This window comes from Physeter macrocephalus, chromosome 7 (assembly GCF_002837175.3).
Source record: "Physeter macrocephalus isolate SW-GA chromosome 7, ASM283717v5, whole genome shotgun sequence".
Classification (NCBI taxonomy): Eukaryota; Metazoa; Chordata; class Mammalia; order Artiodactyla; family Physeteridae; genus Physeter; species Physeter macrocephalus.
The window spans coordinates 106680352-106701148 of NC_041220.1; the positions used below are offsets into that span (position 1 = coordinate 106680352).

Genomic DNA, 20797 nt, shown 5'->3' on the forward strand with positions numbered 1-20797 from the left:
CTGGACGCGCAGGCGCAGCGGCCATGGCTCACGGGCCCAGCCGCTCCGCGGCATGTGGGATCTTCCCGGACCGGGGCACGAACCCGTGTTCCCTGCATCGGCAGGCGGACTCTCAACCACTGCGCCACCAGGGAAGCCCCATCCATTTCGCACTTTTAAACGTGGTAGCTCAGAGAGGCAAAGCGACTTGCCTAAGGACACACAGCTAAAAAGCAGTGGAGTCAGCGTTGGAACCGCACCAGCCTTCTCCTGTAGTCAGTGACCTTTCCATTTGTCCCAGTCCTTAGGGAAACTTGCCCTGGGCTCATGCCAGTCTATCCCCTCCCAGCACGCTGGCCTTAAGAAGGACAATAAAAACATGCCAAAGAAAGAATCCAAACTCAGAGTGGTGATTCCTGGGAAGACAAGTTTCCCTTTCAGGGCTCTCCAGACGCTGTGATGATTTGGAAAGGAGAAAAACATTCACTGCCCATTTTCTGTTCAGACAAAATACAATTGCCACATTTCCTGTTCAGCACTTCCGCCCACCCTCCCTCCGTGGACTCTGCCTCCTCATTTAGGGAGATGCCCCAGCAGAGCCCGGGCTGGAAGGCACCGTGGGCCGAGCCAGCTTCAGGGAGGGCCGGCAGGTGGGTTGTCGGGAAACAGGACATGGATTCTCAGGAACAGAGCTCAGCTGCCGTTGCCCGTGACCCGAGCCGCCCGGCGCCTCCTGAGTGTGTCCATCTGAGGAGCGGGACGCCGCGTGGGAGGAGAAGAAAGGTAAACACAGAAACTGGCCGCTGTCTGGGCCACAGAGGCACTCTCTGACTGCTTGAAAGGCCTCTGGCCTTGAGTCCTGGCCTCCTAGTCCCTGTGACCTTGGCGGTGGTGCGCCAACTCTTAAGTCACAGCTTCCTGGGACCCACAGTATCTTCTGGCAGCGCGGCTGTGCTCGTGCAATGAGGTCAAGGCAGCGAACTGCTCTCACGTGCTGGATGGTGTCCCCACCTTGGGGCAGGTGGTGAGAGGTGGTGGGCACAGGTGGGCCACACAGGGGTGGGGGGCTCGGGGCAGATGGCTCCCACCTGCTCTTCTCTGCCCTCTGCTGGGTGCAGACAGGGGAATAGTGACCAGGGGTGGAAGTTAGGGAAGCCCAGGGGACCAGCACAGCCCGGGAGTCAGAAGGAATAACATCTGAGCCGAGACCCAGAGGATGAGTTTAAAGATGAAAGGCAATGGAGAATGGGCCTTTTGTCCAAAATGTGATTCTGTTCCATCAATGAATCCCATTCAGTTCAAGCTCCTCTTACTGCAGAAAAATATTCTGGCTCCACACTTGCCAACGTCCCTCTCCGTGCCCTATGAACCCTCCCTCTGGCCTCAATCCAATCACCAGCATTTACCAAGCACCTCCGCTGTAGCAGGCTTGGTACCTGGAACCAAGACCCCTGCCCTCAAAAAGTAAGACCCACGTCCACTGTCCAGCCTCTGCTGCTGACCCCCGAGGGGCACGTACCCCTGGACAGGTGAGGACCTTACCTGCTCTAACTCCTTTCTTCGGCAGAATATCCTATGAGGTGGGTGTATTATCATCGCCCTTTCACAGATGAGAACACCGCATCAGAGAGCAGCTATGTAACTGGTCTGAGGTTACACAGTCGTAAGAGGCAGACCTGGGGGTCAGACAACGTTGAATCAAAGACAGAAGAGTAAAAATGAGGAGGTGGAACTTTCAGGGTGGCTTTCAGTGGGTCTTAGATATGAAAGTCTCCAGAAAGGAAGGTTTCAGTGGGGCACGGCTATATGGGCCAGGGCAAGAGAGACCTTGGCACGTAGCTTGGGCAACGGCCATTCTGCACACCTGGGTCACAGGGAGTAGAAAGAGAGAACAAAGTGAGTGAACAGCCTTTCTGAACACTGGCTACGTGCACAAGCCCCTCAACGTCCTCAGCCAGCAACACATCCACAACAGCTTATGCAGCTGGTGCTACAATTTAGATCCCATTTTACAGCTGGGCAAGCTGAGGCTCAGAAAGGTCAAGACCCTGGACAGATCCCACAGCTGAGTGGTGGAGCCATCAAGCACTGGAGCCTGTGTTATAGGAGACCGTCTAGGCGGGCAGAGCAGGAAATCGGCTATCAAAGTCTGGCTTTCCCTTTCAAACGGTGTTTGATCCCTTCAGATCCCTAAACCTTGGACGTCATCTGTCACGTTTACCTGCTGTATCCCAGGAGCTTGTCAGGGCTTGGCACCTAGAACACACGGCCCTCCCCACCCCCCCCCCCCAATCACCACACACACACACAACACATGATAAATCATGGAGAGAAAGTGCCTTCCAAGAGCACCTGGGTCCCCCTGACAAGTGGCCCACACTTTCCTGGCCAGCTTAGGATGGCAGCCCCTCCTGCCTCCAGCCCCTGCCTTCTGGCCAGCCTTTGCCAAGGGGCCCAGATGTTTCTACTCCTGGTCCTGTCATGCCTGTGGCCGTCCATGGATGGGTCCATAGGGCAGGATTACATGGAGGCAGATGCTTGGTTCTCCGGGTCAAGCCCTGTATCTCTCTGTCTGCAGGTCCTTGTCCCAAGGTGCTCACACTGGCCTGTAGATGGACAGCTGCAGCCTGGAACAGAGTGTGCGTGGGTGTGTGCGCATCTGTGTGGCCGTCAGCAGCGTCGGGGGGGAGAGGCGGGGGGGAGAGGCAGTGTGGTGCAGTGGGTGGCTACATGGGGGCTGCAGCCGGACCATCTGGGCTCTGGTCCCCAACCCAGACAGCACCAGGGACTGCCCCATGCCTCTATTTCCTCACCTGTAAAATCAAGATAAAACAGTACTGATCCAAGGATTCTATGGGAGAATACCCGGAAAGTGCTTAGAACAGATGCCTGGTCCATAGCGCTTAATAAGAACCAGCTGCTGCTGCTGGCAGCTTAGTCTGCTTTTGCTTTTTGCTTCTATGTGAGTCAGAGACTGGCCGAATTCAGCTAAAATAACAGTGTCGTAGCTGCTAACAGCACCTGTGAAGGACAGTAGGTCTGAGTTTCACAGATCCTCTTGCAGCCGGACAAGGAGGGCAATAGTGTGGACAGAGGCAAACTGAGCTCCCTGGGCTGGCCACACCCCCCTGGACTGGCCACACCCCCCTGGACCGGACCTGGATGGGAGCCCCTCCTGCCGGCTGGCTCTGAGGAACCTGCATGCTTGATCTGGAAATCCTCCCCAGCAGAGGACGGTCCAGCTGCGTCCTGCGGGCCCCTGGCTGTGCGCCCGAGTGCCAGGTCTGACGTGCTTTGCTCTCCTTTCCCAGGACTGGTCCTGCTCGCTGGTCATGGCCTCTCTCGTGGGCGCCTTCGGCTCCTCCTTCCTCTATGGGTACAACCTCTCAGCGGTGAACGCCCCCGCTCCGGTGAGTGCCCGCGTCAGCGGGATATGCCCAGCAGAGGGCGCTGCGGCAACGCGGAAAGCCGGGTGTTACCGCCCAGCACGGGGTGGTAACCCCATTCTGCAAACATTTGCAGGCCGGTTCTGTGCGAGACCCTTGCTGGACACTGGGGTGAAGGGAAGGACAGAGAGAGTGAGACCAGCCCCTGCCCTCGAGGGGGAGGTGGGGGATACAGAAATAGAGGATGATGACGATTCGTGAGGTCAGTTCCCTGCTCCTGGAGGGTCCTGGGAGAGTGTAGAGAGGAGAGGCATCTTCGGAGGTCGCAGGGGCCAGATCCTAAGGGTCTAATTCCAGGGCAAGGAACACGAAATCTGAGGCTTACGGGGGGATCTTAGGCACAGAAACATTTCCCTGATCTGCTTTTTCTTTGTTTATGGCTTTTAATCACAGCCGGAGGTCACTTGAGTATCTGTTGGTTTAAGATCCATTGCTGGGTTTTGTTTTCTTCTGAAATCAGGTCATTAGGTGCAGTTCCCCAGGCCCTCCTAACTCCACTCTGCTGGTTTGCAGATGAAGGTTTGGTTCTCACCCACCTAGGCTGTTAGGTTTAGGTGCTACCCATTCCTGGGGGTGCTGGCTTCTGCTTGACCTCCCTCCCTCCCTGGGGTAAAGTGGATGGGTTGACAGTGGTATACAGGAAGTCTTCCTGGAGGAGGTGATGCCAGAGCTGCATCTTGAAGGTGGAGCAAAGGCACTGAAGCCTGAGATATGAGACATTTGCAGAAATGCAGGTCTGGTGCTGTTGGAGCCCAGGATGTATTTTGGACAGCATAAGGGCATGAGCTACAGAGGCAGACAGAAGCCAGGCTGTGGACCTTTGTGGGTGCTTTTAAGGCTTTTCCTTGTTTGGGGGCCCAGCATGCTGTGTGCAAAACATAGGGGGAAGCTGGACCAGTGGGTCTCAAAGGGGCCCCAGGAGCCCTGGACTTTGCAGAAGAGACTCAGGGATCCAGACTCCATCTGTACTAGAACAGCACTTTTTAAATTCTGTTAACTCTTTTACATTTTAGGGACTCTGTAAGTTCATTTGAAAAATTGATTCTGATACTAAAAACAGTTTGAAAACCGGGGGGTCTAGATGGCTTCTCCAAACCCTTGCATTAATCAATGGCTTTGATTTTGTCATTGTGATATCATCCTGAGATGGGATCCAATTTGTCCATATTTGTCTTTAAGAGGATTGGGAATATGCACTCTTGCTTCATCTTGGTAATCCAACAGAGCCTCCAGCAGAGGGTGGAGAACCTTTACACTCATGGCTTATAATGCAAAGAGACGTGTAAAACTTGAACCTGGAATAGAATGATATGAGTAGAAAAGTAGTAGTTCAAGCAATGACTGTGGGAACACGAGGAAGGCGCAATCCTGTCATTCACTCATTCAAAAAATGTTTTTAATTAATAAACTTTATACTTTAGAGCAGTTTTAGGTTCTCAGCAAAATTGAATGGAAAGCACAGAATTCCCATATACCCTCTGCCTCCACTCCCCGACTGTTAACATTCTGCACCAGAGCAGTACCTTTGTTATAATTGATGAACCCACCTTGACACATCGTTATCACCCAACGCCCACAGTTTATATTAAGGTTCACTCTTTGTGTTGTACTTTCTATACATTTTGACACACGTGTGATGACTTGTACCCACCATTGTAGTATCTTACAAAATATCTTCACTGCCCTAAACATTCTCTGTGCTCTGCCTATTCATTCCTCCCATCCTCACCCTGGCAACCACTGATCTTTTTACTGTCTCTATACAGGCACATCTTGCTTTATTCCCTTTGCTGTATTGCAGATATTGTATATTTTACAGATTGAAGGTTTCCCTTTCCAGAGTGTCATATCGTTGGACTCATACAATGTATAATTTTTCAGCTTGGCTTCTTTCACTTAGTAATATGTATTTAAAATTCCTCCATGTCTTTTCATGGCTTGAAAGCTCATTTGTTTTTGATTCTGAATAATATTCCGTGGTCTGGTTGTACCTCAGTTTATTTATCCATTCACCTACTGAAGGACCTCTTAATTGTATCCAAGTTTTGGCAATTATGAATAAAGCTGCTATAAACATCCATGTACAGTTTTTTGTATGGACATAAGTGTTCAATTCATTTGGGTAAATACCAAGAAGCATGATTTCTTGATTGTATGGGGAAAGTATGCTTAGTTTCGTAAGAAATTGACAAAATGTCTTCCTAAGTGGCTGTTCCATCTTGCATTCCCAGCAGCAGTGAATGAGAGTTCCTGTTGCTCCACATTCTTGCCAATATTTAATGTTGTTAGTGTTTTGGATTGGATATTCCAATAGGTTTTTAGTGGTATCTCATTGTTTAATTTGCATTTCCTCAATGATATATGATGTAGAATGTCTTCTCATATCCTTCTTTGCCATTTGTATATCTTCTTTGGTGAGGTGTCTGTTTGGGTCTTTTGCCCATTTTTTAATCAGATTTGTTTGTGTTATTATTGAGTTTTAAGAGTTCTTTATATATTTTGGGTAATAGATCTTTATCAGATGTGTCTTTTGCAAATATTTTCTCCCAGTCTGTGGCTTTTTTTCTCATTCTCTTGACATCATCTTTTGCAGAGCATTAAATTGTAATGAAGTCCAGATTATAAATGATTACTTTCATGAATCACGCATTTAGTGTTTTATCTAAAAAGTCAACACCATACCCAAGGTCATCTAGGTTTTTCTCCTATGTTATCCTATGTTAAAAATTTTAGGAGTTTTATAGTTTTGCATTTTACATTTAGACCTTTGATCCATTTTGAGTTAATTTTTATGAAGGGTGTAGGATCTATGTCTAGATTTTTTTTCCCCTTTTTTGCATGTGGATGTCTATTGTTCCAGTGCCATTTGATGAAGACTGTCTTTGCTCCATTATATTGCCTTTTCTCCTTTGTTAAAGATCAGTTGACTGTATGTGGGTCCATTTCTGAACTCTCTTCTGTTCCATTGATCTGCTCCTATTCTTTTACCAATACCACACTGTCTCGATTACCATACTTTATAGTAAGTCTTGAAGTAGGGTAATATCAGACCCTACTTTGTTCTCCTTCAATGTTGAGTTGGCTATTCTGGGTCTTTTGTGTCTCCATATAAACTTTAAAATCAGTTTGTCAGTATCTGCAAAATAACTTGCTGGGGTTTTGACTTGTATCGTATTGAATGTATAGATCAAGTTGGGAAACTGATATCTTGACAGTATTGAGTCTTCCTGTCTAAGAACATGGAATATCTCTCCATTTACTCAGTGAAATATTTTCTCGCAAGGACAGGCCTTGTGAAGAAGAACAGCATGCTCTGATATATTTCAGAACGGTTCCTTTTCCCCTCCCCTGCTGGAAGCACAAGGGGATTTTTCTGACAGTCCCGGTGAGAATCTGGTAGAGCCCCTGGAGGTAAAACTCACAAAAGGGGGACGGATATGACTGGGTCCCCAGAGATATTAACTCTCAGACTTGTCCATACTGAGCCTTCAGCAATTCATTAATTATAGTTCAGGTTTTCCTGCCCCGGCACTGGTTTGCTGCTGTACATTTTTGCTCTGGTAAGTTGTGATTCTCTGTATCTACCTGTCTCTCCAGTTTGGGGAGATGCCCAGCAGTGAGAGATGTGTGGGGTGGAGATGGGAACACAGGCCAGTGGAAGGGCTTTATGTTATCCTCGGCTTGAGAGAGAGTGGCAGGCTTCCTGGCAATGGTTCAGAGAGGGGGTGGCCGGATTGTGGGGTCCAAAGGGCTGGAGGGGGAGGAGGCTGGGAAGGAGGCCAGGGCCAGCTCAAGGAGGATCACAGGCGCCGGAACAGGGGCACGAGTCAGCACCACCCAGCCTGCGAGCACTGGAGGCGGGCTGGGGGCCAGGGCTCAGCCTGGGAGCCCCTCCCAGCGCGGAAACTGCCTGGAGCTGGAGGAGCTGGAAGAGCTGGAGCCGGGCAGGCCTGCACGGGGACCCCAGCTCCCCTGGGAACCCCAGATCCTGACAGGTGGTGACAATCCCCTGGTGAAGTGGCCAGGAAGATGGAAGAGGGCCCGAGGCTGGAGGGGCTCAGCCTGTGGCCAGCGATCACTCAGAAACCTCTTCCCTTTGCTGTGGGCCTAGGTGTGGGTAAACGAGGCAGCCCCAGGGTCCAGGAGACCAGTGTGGGAGCAGAGAGCCCAGGGGGCGGGGTCTAACGCAGGTGGGAAGGGCCCACGCCTGGTGGTGGGTTTCTGTGTCGGCGTCAGACTTCACCGGGGCTCTGGCCTCTCAGCAGGAGAAAGAATCTCTCGGACCCAGGGGATGCAGATGCTGGGGTGTGTGGGTGACCGTCCACAGACATGGTGAACAGAGGCTGCCGCCGGAGGTGCTGATGAAAATAAGTCACAGCGAGGACACTGACCCAGCAGAAGGGATGCTGGCTTAGCGATGACACAGGGTCCTGAGGCCCCAGCCCAGCAGCTTCACCTCTTGAGTGGTGGGATAACTGGGTCCGGGGGGGTGGTGGTCAGAGGAGCACAGGGACGGCAGGCCAAGGCTGTCCACCCTCAGGCGAGGTGGAATTTCACCATTTGGACAATCCAGGCAGTAGCTGGCGCCGGCCCCGGCCGCCGCCCGGCTGCATCTCACAAGCATTCCGTGTTTCTCTCGCCTCAGATATTTGGAAACTTTCTGGAAAGCTGATGATGAAAATAATGCCCACTGTGTCACTGACTGTGCTGCCCCATTAGGGACGGTGTCAGATTTCATCCTCATTACAGTCCCCAAGGGAGCCAGAACTAACCCCTGTTAGAGATGAGGAAACTGTGGCCCAGGGAGGTTAATGTGTCTGCATTCCTGGTGTGTGTGCGTGGGGGGAGCCCTTAGCCCTCACTCTTAATATATCCACTTGTTTCTCTTCAACACAGTTACCCTAAATGACTGTAGGTCCTGTCCACCCTGCTTTCAAAGAGCCCCCCAAGTCTGACTACCTATCATGACCCATTTGGAAGAGGACACCCAGGTACCTCGGGCATCCACACATGGCCCTTGCCCAACTTTGGCCAATGGGATGTGAGCAGAAGTGAGTATAAGACACTGGAGGCTTGGCCCGTGAGGACATTCCAGAATGTTCTTCAGTTCTCTCTTCGCCCAGATGGCACAGGGACAAGTTGTATGACACACACTAGGCATTGCAGGAGCTAGAAAGGAATTTTCATTGTCTTCAGCCATTGAAGCTTCAGGGTTTCTGCACCAACCAGTGGCCAGTACCCTGGCAGTGACCCCCGAGTAGGTCTCCAGCCTGGACTGCCGTTGGGTCCTCTACCTGCTTTTCCTGTTTCCCCTCTGGCTCCTCTGGTTTATTCTCCACCAAGGCCAGAGGGACCCTTTACAAATTAAGGCAGATCAAATTGTGCTTCTGCTCAAAACCTCCATGGCTGCCCATCACACCTGGAAAACAGCCAGAAGACCGCTGTGGCCCCAAGCCCAGGGGGCCTGGCACCTGGTGACCACTCTGCTCCCATCACCAGCACTTTCCCCCTTGCTCCCTCCTTTTCCCCCACAGGACCCCCCTCCCCCAATGCTGTTCCTCAAACACACCCATACTCAGGGACCCCAGGGCCTTTGCACTTGCTTTCCCTTCTGCCTGGAATACTTTTTCCCAGATGTGTCCAGATAGTCCTATGCTCTCTCCTTCAATTACCTCTGGCTCCTTCTCAAACGTCCCCTCCTCAGAGATGTCTTCCCCGACCAGCCCATCCCAGCAGCACCTCTCTATCACTCTCTAGCCCCTCACCCTAATTTGCTTCTCTTTACAGAATATAGCACCACCTGAGATACTATATATTTATTTGATTCTTGTCCATTCTTCCCCCATTTTCGAAAGTAAGCCCCATAAAGACATGGACTTCATGGTTTTCTTGCTTCTATAGTGCCAGCACCTAGAACGGGGTCTGGCACACAGTAAGCATTTATAATAAATATTTGCTGAATGAGTAAATGGATAAATTTAAGATGTTTTTAAAGTTCTTTGTGTGAAAATTCAGTTCCAAGGCAAGTCCCTTAGGCTTCCTCACCCCCCAGCCAAACTGCCAGCTGTGAGTCTGCCCTTCGTGAAAATTCTCGTGCTACCTCTGCCACATTCACACGGACAGGGACTTGACCCAGGTCTGCCTAACTCGAAGGTGTACCCTTTTTCTGCTCTACTAAGTTGATCTGCTAGGGCTTTTGCAGGTTTTTGGCTTTGCAGGCCATAAGACCTTTGTCCCAACTACTCAAGTCTACCTCTGTAGTGAGAAAGCTGCCATAGGTGATATGTAAATGAATGGGCAAGGCTGTGTTCCAATAAAACTTTATTTACAAAGACAGGCAGTGGGTCAGATTTAGCCCAGTGATCCATGTTTGCTAATCTCTGTGCTGAAGCTTCCAGGAAAGTGGTGAGGCCCCTGTGGATGCCTGCTGTCATTAGGACCTCCTGGCAGAGAGCTGGCTGGCTTTCTGAACAATCAATCCATGAGTGGTGAATTTTCCTACAGATGTGATATTCCTAATATTTTTCTCTTTTTTGTCCATTTATTGCTGCATGTCTAAACCTTTGTCTTTTCTGTTTCCAATGACATTCTAATTGGCATAATTCTTTCTATCTATCTATCTATCTATCTAATCTGTCCATCTACCTACTTCTCTATTTATCAATTCATCCAACTCTCTTTTAATATCTTTATTGGAGTATAATTGCTTTATAATGTGTTAGTTTCTGTTGTACAATAAAGTGAATCAGCTGTATGTATACATATATCCCCACATCCCCTCCCTCTTGCGTCTCCCTCCCACCCTCCCTATCCCACCCCTCTAGGTGGTCACAAAGCACCGAGCTGATCTCCCTGTGCTATGCAGCAGCTTCCCACTAGCTATCTATTTTACATTTGGTAGTGCATATATGTCAGTGCTACTCTCTCACTTCGTCCCAGCTTCTCCTTCCCCTCCTGTGTCCTCAAGTCCGTTCTCTACGTCTGCGTCCTTATTCCTGCCCTACCACTAGGTTCATCAGTACCGTTTTTTTTAGATTCTATCAATCTATCCATCCATCTACTTATCTATCTATCATCTTCTATCTACCTACCTATCTTATTTATCTATTTACCTATCTATTTAAAGCATCCTGAGCCCTTGTAAAGGCTATGCAAAATCTAGAGCTAATTTACATACCAATCAAATGAAATATGATAATTGCTGAATTTTCAAGCAGTCATGTATGCAGGCTAAAGGGGATCCTCTGAAACCTGGCAAATGGCCTCATATTTAAGCCATTTTAAGCCTTGACTTTTAGTAGGAGAATGCTTCTTGCCTGGGATCTGTTCCATTAGTGCTGCTACGATAATCCAGAGCTGTCTTGGGAGATGTCCCCTTGGTGCCTGAGGGCCCCCTGGGTCTGGATCTCGCCTGAGAGGCCGATGAGGGCTGGATGGAGACATCAGAGTCTTATTCCCAGGGCTGTTGTATGGGAGCCAAGGTGGGTGCCCATCCTCAGGCAGGCAGGGCTGATGTGGCTTGGGTGAGGTGATGTGCCAGCCTAGAGCATGAATCAAAATTCCTCTTGCTCGTGAGTGATGTCTGGAGAGCCTACAGGAAGATTCTGGAAGCAGTATTCGAAAGAAATGAAAGGTCCAAGCCTGAGTGCGCCTGAGAGGCTGATGAGGGCTGGATGGAGACATCAGAGTCTTATTCCCAGGGCTGTTGTCTGGGAGCCAAGGTGGGTGCCCGTCCTCAGGCAGGCAGGGCTGATGTGGCTTGGGTGAGGTGATGTGCCAGCCTAGAGCATGAATCAAAATTCCTCTTGCTCGTGAGTGATGTCTGGAGAGCCTACAGGAAGATTCTGGAAGCAGTATTCGAAAGAAATGAAAGGTCCAAGCCTGAGTGGAAGATATGGAGCCCAGACTCCCATCCAAATGGGTCCTACAAAGACAAGGATGGGCCAAAACGGGATGGGGCTCGGGTGTAATCACTCACAAGGAGCGTGGGTGAGGAGTGGTGGGCGTGGATGCATTCCTGCTGAGACCTGTGCAGTGCTTGGGGCTGCAGGATGAGCCACGAGCACATAGCCAGGGCCTGAGACAGCAGCCAGCCTCAAGCAGGGTGACCACTGGGGCAGACATTAAGAAGGGTCACCCAGAAGGACCAAAGTTGAGCTAAATGAGTGTGTTGAATAGGAGGCCTAAGTGAAAACAGAAATGAGCTAGTAAACAGGCGATGCTATGGCTGGGAGGGAGAGTTTACAGCTGATTCCAAAAATAGAGAGGGAGCACCTAGAGCCCGTTTGCCCAGTCCTGGCCCACAGTTCAGACAAGTGCTTTGAGGTTTAGCAAAAGGACAGCAATGGGACTCTATAGGTCAAAGTGTCCTTGCAAACAGTGCTGGTCATTGCTTCCCTGGCACCCGGCAGACTGCTTGGAGCAAAGGTTTGTGATGCCTTCAGATGCTGACTACCCAGAGGTAGGCCAAGTTCACGGGCTAAGGGCACAGTCTTCTAACGACTGCTCTCACTTCAGACACCAGCCGCAAGCTCGGGGATCCCACGGCTGCCCACAACTCTGGCCAACTGGTTACAGATTTGGGGGCACCCACTAGCCCCTCAGGCTTGATAATTCGCTAGAACAACTCAAAAATCTCAGGAAAGCACTACGCTAACAATTACAGTTTTATTATTGCCAAAAGGATACAAATCAGAAGCAGACAAAAGAAGAGACACTTACAGTGAGGGCGCTCCAAACATGAAACTTCTGGAGTTCTCTCCCCTTGACATCCAGACACATCACCTGCCCAGCACCTCGATGTATAACAACACACAGAGTACTGTCCACCAGGGAAGCTCACCATGCTTCCATGTCTGGAGTTTTTGTTGACGCTTCATTACCTAGGCATGACTGATCAAATCAATCTCCAGTCTCCCTCCCCTCCTTGGAGGTAGGGCTGGCACCACCTGGCTTGAAGCTCTCCCCCCAATGCCAACCACATGGTTAGTATTTCCAGCATGGCCAGCCCCCAAACTGGGTTATCTCACTTGCATAAACCATCAGGTGGGGTCCGAGAACCCCCTGTGCTTAACAAAGACTCTCCTATCATCAACATTTCCTATCCAGGAAATCCCAAGGGTTTAGAGGCTACTATTCAAGAACCAGGAAGAAATGTTACAGAACCAGACTCGGGTCTGCTCACCTGCACACAGTAAAGCCATTCTACTGACACTGGGTTGTGATGAAGGAAACTGCAGCATTTATTGCAGGGCGCCCAGCAAAGAGTCCCGGGAAACTAGTGCTCAAAGCACTGGAACTCCCGGATGGGTCTCAGGAAAGCATTTTTAGAGGCCATGTGAGAGAATGTGATCAGGGGATGTGATCAGCTCGTGCACAGTTCTCTGATTGGTTGATGGTGAGGTAACAGGGCGGAGTCACAGGGGTTAACATTATCAATTCTTAGGCGCCTGTAGGTTTGGGGCTATGTGCTCATGGTCATCAAGTCGTTAACATCTTCCATTTGGTAGGGGTTTTAGCATCTGTAAAATAGCTCAAGAAATGTGCATCCGACACTGTTATCTAGGTCCTTCAGAGAGGAGCTACAGCAGAGGCTCTGGGGGAGGGGTCTGTCCCAGGAAGGTCCCATAGGGTCCTGCTGGGTTCCAGAAAGGCCAGCCAAATTCTTAATTACACAACTGTACATTGTATATATATGCAAGGTATATCTTACAAAAGTATGTTCTAAACAAAAAAATACCAAAAAAAGTTTGTTAAATGAATTAGTGAATAAGAGAAGGAAGGAGTGAGAAAGAAAAAATAAATGAGAACTTTGCTTTGGGGGTGTCTAATTTATTGCCCCCGCTCCCAAGGCGTATAAACTAGGACTTACTTGAAACAATGCCAGCCTCCACAAAAATAACAGTGAGTGGTTTGGCTTTTATTGAATATAATGAATGACTCACCTTTCCAATGATTTCTGAGTTGGTGACATTTGTTCTTTTCTCGGGACGGAGACAGAAGCTCACCTCCCTGCCCCCCTCCCCGTCCACCCCCTCTCCCGCCGTGTTAGTATTTAAGCCCAGGTTTTCAGCAGAACAATTAATTTGACTCGCCATACATTTCCCAGCAGAAATGGTGTATTTTATCATTTTCTTCTCCCTAATCCTTCCCTAAGGGCAGGTAAACAAGTGGTGATAGGGAGTAAAATCATCTTCTCTCTCGGCAAGAGTAGAGCCACCCCAATTAGCAGCAGATGTTAGATGCTGGCCAAAGAAAAGATGCCAGTGAACCAGCAGACAGAGAAGCAGAAGCGAGGTCTGGTCCTTCCAATTAATCCCACTCCGTGCTGCCGTTTTAGCGACTGTTCTGGGAGACCCTGTGCTCTCAGAAAAGCAGGGCACATGGCGGGGCACGTCTTTGTGCTCCAACGCCTTTAACAGGGAAAATTAGGAGGGATGATGAGTGTGGAGCTTGTCACAGACACCGGCACAGAGCGGGGTGGGGAGTAGTGTGTGCAGTGGGGCTCCGCATCTTGTTGGGAGGGGACTGAGATTACAGGAGAAACCAGTGCATCTTGTTATTACAGAAACAACTGGCCATTATTTGATGAGATGGGCATCTCTGGTTAATTTCAGCGTGGAACAGGACTGCCTCTGATGTGGGAATCTCAGTTCTTGCTTTTTCCTTTCTTCTCTCTTCCTTTTGCCTCACCCTGTCTCACTAGTTATAAAAGCAAAACAGGCTGCTATTAGCAAAAGCAAACAGTACAACTTTAATAATTTAATGATAAAACTACTGCTATGATTCCCCTTCTACGAAACATGGACTGTATCTCTCATTTGGATACCAGCCCACATGGCAGATATTGTGACAATAATCCCGTTTTACCGAGAGGAGAGAGATGGGGTAACTGACTCAAGGCCACTCAGCCAATGGAGAGTCACAACCTCTGCCTCACTCAGAGGCCACTTTTAAGGCTTTATCTAAATTTACTTCTTTTTCTGCAGAGATCGGCATATATGCCATTTTATATTCTCTTTTTGGGGCTCAATATTTATATTGTAAGCATTTTTCCATGTTACTGAATATTCCCCACCACCAGGATTTCTAACAGCTGTGTATTGCCGCGTTGCATAGATGTGCCATCTTCCTAGTGTGGACCTCTCAGATTGTTCTCAGTTTTTCTCTAGTATAAGTTGCTGCTGCATTGTTTACATTGGGATCTGTGAGTCATTGTTTGGTTTGGTTTTAATCAGAGCTGGCAGAGCTGCTGGCTGACAGGAGGAGGCGGGCCTTTCCAGGCCTGGGGTGCTGGTGTCTGGGTGTTCCAGACTGTGGGTGCCACCCCTGCCTACTTCTGGGGTCCCCAGATTACTGGAGCTGAGATGCCTGCCTCTTTGATTCAGAATTTTCCCATTTCATAAAGGTCCTCTGGGAAAAATGCCTTCGTTGAACATAAAGGGGAAAGGACCACATTTCCATCATGGCTCAGGGCAGCTCTGCTTAGCAGGGTGGGGGAGGTGTAGCCAGACAGAGGGAACAGGGGAACGGCCAGCCCAGCAAGGCAAGCAGTTGGGAAAACTTGGATGGAGGAGGTTGGATGGCACTGCCGGTATGAACAAACCCAGACAAATAAAACTGGAAACATTCTCTTTCTGACCCACGGGAGAAAAAACACTGAGATTTATTGAGCACCTACTATATGCTGGACATCATGCTAGGGACCCCTCACCCCATCTAATTCTTCCTGCAGCCCCATCCGCAAGCTAGGGTTGTTATTCCTGTTCTGAAAATAAGTTATTCCATAATTGGTGCTCAAAACCATCACCCTGAACTTGGATTTGAACAGACTCCAAGCCCTTTGAAAGTCTCTACTGCCTCAAGACTGATTTTTAGCAGCCATAAGCAATTTGAACAGTAATGAAAAAACTCACCTTTTCACTCCAGACAACCAGAGGACTTGCAGAAAGGAGTGGGAAATGTTATCTCAAAGTAAGAACAGGTCTGTGTGGATGCACTGTCCTGCAAACACAGCTATGCGATCTCTCAAAAGCACATTCCAGCAGGAGAGAGGCTCCAGATCAATTTTTTTTTTTTAAATAAGAAGGGTATTTGGGAGCACACACACTTCTCTCTGCTCCTGCCTGAGGCCACATAGAAAATGAAACTTTCTTTCTTCGTGCTCTATTTAATTAAACCCAAGTGTCAGGCCAGCCTTCCTCATTGCAAAGGTGGTTGAGGGGGGAACCCAGAAAATTCTGGAAGTCTTACTCTCCAAAAGTCATTTGCAACTGATGTATCCCCTTTCATTGTGTTCATTTTTCATTCTGAAAGCCAGCTGCAGGAGTGAAATATTCTCAGGTGTCTGAAAGTACAGAAGCCTCTTTCTCCTCAGTTACCCAAACTCCTCCAGGGAAATCACACAGTAGGAAGAAAATGAGGCACCACAAACCTGAAAACAATATTAAGTCGAGATGCAGCCGGATATTTTCCTAAGGACCTGGGAGGTGGATTGGGGTCCCTAAGACCACCCCAGGTTTGATCATTCGCTAGGAGGACCCATAAGACTCAGCATGGAGGCTTACTCATGACTGTGATTTATTACAGGGAAAGGATACAAAGCAAAATCAGTCAAGGGAAAAGGTGCCTGGGGCAAAGTGCAGAGGAGACCAGGGTCCTCTCCCCATGGCAGTGTGAAGGACACACTTCATTTCCCCAGCAGCAAGCTGTGATGGCAACGTGAGCGGTCCTCCTCCAGGGAAGCTCATCAGAGGCTCAAGGTTCAGGGTTTTCATAGGAGGTCGGTCACAGAGGCACCTCCTCTTGGCATGTATACAATTCCTGACTCCGGAAAAGAAGCACAAACCACATTATTGGCACAGCTTAGGCCCTACAAACCCCTCTTCTCAGTTCTGGGAATGGTGGGGTCCCTCCCCAAATCCAAGGTCCCTGCTGCCAGCCCAGGGCCCATCTTGCAAGCAGACATTTCAGAGGCTAGAAGTCTCTGGCCAGACATGTTCACTTTTTCTGCATAGGAGGCCTTAGCTCTGCTACTCGGGTGACATTAGGTGCCACTGCTGGGCTTATGGAATTTTGTCTTGTGTGGTCCTTACTTCAAAGAGCCTGGTTTGGTGGGGGGCACTTTTTTTGGTGGGGGGGTACACGGGCCTCTCACTGTTGTGGCGTCTCCCGTCGCGGAGCACAGGCTCCGGCCACGCAGGCTCAGCGGCCATGGCTCACGGGCCCAGCCGCTCCACGGCATGTGGGATCTTCCCGGACCGGGGCACGAACCCGTGTCCCCTGCATTGGCAGGCGGACTCTCAACCACTGCACCACCAGGGAAGCCGGTGGTGGGCACTTTTGTAAGGACTTCTGTACTGTTTTCCTCCGTGTGCCAGTGTGTTCAGTGGTGCGGACTGTCTCTCCAAATCCCTAAGGAGTTACGGGCATGACTTGTTCTATTATGCAATGGTGTGTATACTCTGGCCCATCCACAGAAGGGTTCTATTTATGAGTATTATTATAGCACTCCTGAGAAGAATTTGAGGTGGGTTCATGACAGGTTCTGCGAATCAGTAAGGAACATTAACATTGTAAAACAGCCTGCAAGGTAATGTGCCTCCCACTGTCTGGCAATTTCCTGTCATCCTTTGGAGGTGTTCTATGCCAGTCCTCCTGGCTGGGAATTGCATGGTTCAATTTGGTGCCAGAAGCTTGGCCCCCATGTTGTTGGCTGGGGAGATAGTGGTAAATTACTCATGGCTTCATAGACCTGAGAAATAAACAAGTCTAACAAGTCTAGGACTCTTATTTCACGAGACAGAAATAATGACATGCACATCACCACCAGCCAGCCCAGCTTCTGATTTGTACTGTGTGCTTCTTGTGGACCCAGCACTGTCCTTTGTGTTCAGCCTCGCGTTAAATCCTCACGGTAACTCTTTAGGGAGGAAAATGATTTCACAGATGAGGGGCCTGAAGCACAGAGAGGTTGAGTAACTTACTCAAGATCACCCAGCAGAAAAGAAGCCGAGCTGAGAGTTGAATACAATGGATTCCAGGGCCCTTAACCACTGGAAACCCAGCCCTCAGAGGCAGAGCCACTTGCTAGAGGTCACAGGACTCAGCAGTGCAAGCAAGTCTTGACCCCAAGAGTCTCAGCTCTTTGTTGGGTCTCCTTTCCTTTAATCATGTGGCCTCTATTCCTTTCTTTGCAGTTTGGACTGTAATCACTACTAGTCACAATATAAATTCTCCTTGATGAGTTCATCAAACATTTCTATTAGACTCATCACGTCTTATCAATCCAGGAGCCTCCTGCTTGGTCCAGCCACCTCCAGGCAAAACTTTCGGAAATAGCCTCACACTGCACCTACAGTGAATGTTCTGACACACAAAGCAGAATCTCGATTCCATGAATAAATCCTCCAATTGCTCCTCAATGGCGACAGGATGAAGTGCGGACTCCTTAGCCTGGCAGTCAAGTTCCGACCAGCCCCTGCCTTGTTCTCCAAACTTCCTCCAGCTGCTGGGCCACCCTCCAACCCCACTGACTCACTTATCGCTTCTCTATGTCATCATCTATGCCATCAGCTTCTCCATCTTTGAGAATTTTTGTCTACCATCATCTAACCCAAGCCTACCCACCCCCCCCGACCCCGCCTTTCTTGCGTACCTGATCTGGATGGCCTGGCTGAGTGGCTGTAGCCCTTCTCAGCTTCCCAGTGCCCCAGCTATTTCCACTCCATGTTGTGAGTGCATGCTTATTCGGCTCTTGTCATTGAGCTCCTTGAAGGCAGGGACTGCAGAACTCGTCTCTAGAAGACAGGGTGGGAACCCAGGCCCCTGGTGGTAAGGAAGTAGGTAAGTAAAGCCAGATAGAAAGACAGAAGAATGGGTTTCTCGGAAGTAGGCCCAATGGAAGTGTAAACTGTGGACTCCATGAATGAGATGGCCCAAACTGGGCCTAGAGATTAGCTAGCACACTGATCTTAAAACTATATTTTATTGCAGAATATTTGTTTCAAATGGAGACTTACAATTTTCCCAAAATATAAAAGGAAACCTCTAGTCGAAGGCCCATATCTCCAAACCTGCCCACCCTTCATGACTTTGCCTAAATCTTCCCTCTTTCCTAAAGCCTCATGTCATGGTCATTGTCATGGGCTTGGGCGTCATTGTGTTTGAGTAAACCAGCTGCTATAACAAGCAACCCCTAAATCTCGGAGGCCGAACACAATGAGAGTTTATTTCTCATCCACGTCACCGCCCAGAGCAGGTGACCAGGGGCGCTCTGCTCCATGGAGTCACACAGGGGCCCAGGCTCATTCTCCCGAGTGTCTTCCCCCATTCCTCAGGGCTTCAGAGGTTTCTGCTGGGTGCTCTGTGAATGACTAGCCTGCAGGAAAAGGGAGTGAGTGAGGAGAAGGCACACGAACACTTAATCCTCGATGGCGGTGACACATGTACTCACACACTTTTGGTGAGAAGTAGTCCTAGGACCCTCCCTTCCCCCCAGATGCAAGGGACTGAGGACTGTAACGTGGCAGTGCAGCCAGGAAGAGGAGGAGGGCACAGACGCTGTGAGCATGAGTGGGGTCTGCAGTCCCACTGGATTCTGTGTAGCTTTCAGATGCATTGCTTAACTCCAGAGTTTTTGGCTCTCATGAAACGTCACAGGATGGCTGCAAGGGTGAGCCGAGGGGAAGTATACAGATGTCCAATACATACTTAGCAGTCAACCAATGTTGATTCCACGTCCCCTCTTCTCCCCTAATTCAGTCTTTCCACATGCAACTGGGGTATTGATGTGATCATCTTTGTGTTTTCCATACTAAGAATGGGAATAGAATCGTGGTTAAGAGATGGGTTCTGGAGTCCAGCTGCCTGGGTTTGAGTCCTGACCCTGTCTCATGCCCATGGTGGGACCTTGGGAAAGCCCTGTGGTCTGTGTCTCAGATTCCTCAGCCGCCCAAGAGAGAACTCAGAACACACTGCCTGGCTCATAGGGTTGCAGAAGGGATGAGTTCACATGTGTCCAGTTCTTAAAATAGTGTGTGACACATGGTGAATATGATGTATGGGTTACCTATTTTTATTATTATATGGTGACTGGCCCATAGCAGAAACTCAATTTAAGACACAAACGTTTCTTTCAGCCTCCACTCTGTACAAGGCACTACAAGTCAGTGCTGACATATACCAGCTCCATGAATCTCCAACCCAATGAATGAATCCTGCAATGAATTAGCTTACCAACCCCCAACACCCGGCTTCTGCTCTCACATATGCTTTTGGGCTGCCTTTCATCTAGGCCTTTGCTAAATTCACACCCGAAGACAAACATTTAATCACTAAAGCCATCACTCTGAAACCAGCTTTTGGGGACTGTTGGAGACGTGTTTCCGCAGGGGGCTACTCTTCCAGGCTTCTCCAGCCCTCTGCAGATGCTTCTGTTCTCCAGTTTCCCAAAATTGAAATAAGAAGTCTCTGCAGAGACTCCCAAAGCAGCGCCTAGCAGCATGTGATATGAAAGCTGCCTCTTTTCCCACCAGGCTCCTGAATGGCTGGAAAGGAAAAGAGAAAATTTCCTCCCCAAACAGCATCCTTTTAGTTTCTGTACATTAACTCAGGAAACTGGTCATTGCTGCAGGCGTGGGAATAAAAGGCTCTCTAGAGCAGGTACCAGCAAGACTCCTCCCAGTGAAGCTGCAGTTGCTTGAATCGTGCGGGATTGCAGTAGGGACCAAGTGACATCCAAGAATGAACTTCAATGCATGGGGGTCTCCTGATTATTGGGCAGGAGGCCTGGGAAGTCCTGGATACTCACTCCAGCTTCTCTGGAGGGTCTGGACCCTATAAGTAGCCCTCGGGGCATCCTGTACCCGCCTGCCTACCTGTGGCTCCTCCACCCCTCTGGCTTAGCGCTAACCATGCTGTTTCTTGCCCTATACTCTGTTCCTTGATGGGTGTCCTCCTTACACTCTCCGGGACCTGACAGGGCGTCTAGCCCATAACAAGGGCCTAACCAATACTGATCTTTAAATCAATAAATGTCCTGTTGGATTTAGCTGCCCTCTTTTCACACCTTTGTCATGAAATGGGTTGTCACCGGTAGGTTGCTGTGTTCAGGCTCTAAAGCCAGGCAGATTTTGCACAAATCCTCCTCTACCACTTACTGGCCCCTTAGCCGTGGGTAAGTTACCTTACTTTTGGCTCCCTCCTCTGTAAACGGGGTGTCTACCGCTAGGGTTGTGAGGATGAAATGGGATTATTTATGTGTTTTGGTAGAGTTTCAGGAGTTGGACGCAACAACAACGTTTGTCTGATTGAAGCTAAAAAAGACGTTGTTGAAAAAATAGTGAGCAGCTCCCAAGATTGCTGGGAGGACT

At 49.3% G+C, this 20797-nt stretch overlaps 1 protein-coding gene across 1 annotated transcript in view; it reads left to right on the top strand.

The window, feature by feature from the left end:
- The first annotated feature begins 651 nt into the window (after nucleotides 1–651).
- The window catches only part of SLC2A9 (solute carrier family 2 member 9), a 196241-nt gene continuing 176095 nt past the window's right edge, over nucleotides 652–20797 (top strand). The window contains exons 1-2 of the mRNA XM_024119533.3: nucleotides 652–762; nucleotides 3291–3389. Of these exons, the coding sequence (XP_023975301.1) occupies nucleotides 652–762; nucleotides 3291–3389 (210 nt within the window). The remainder of the gene's footprint in view (nucleotides 763–3290; nucleotides 3390–20797) is intronic.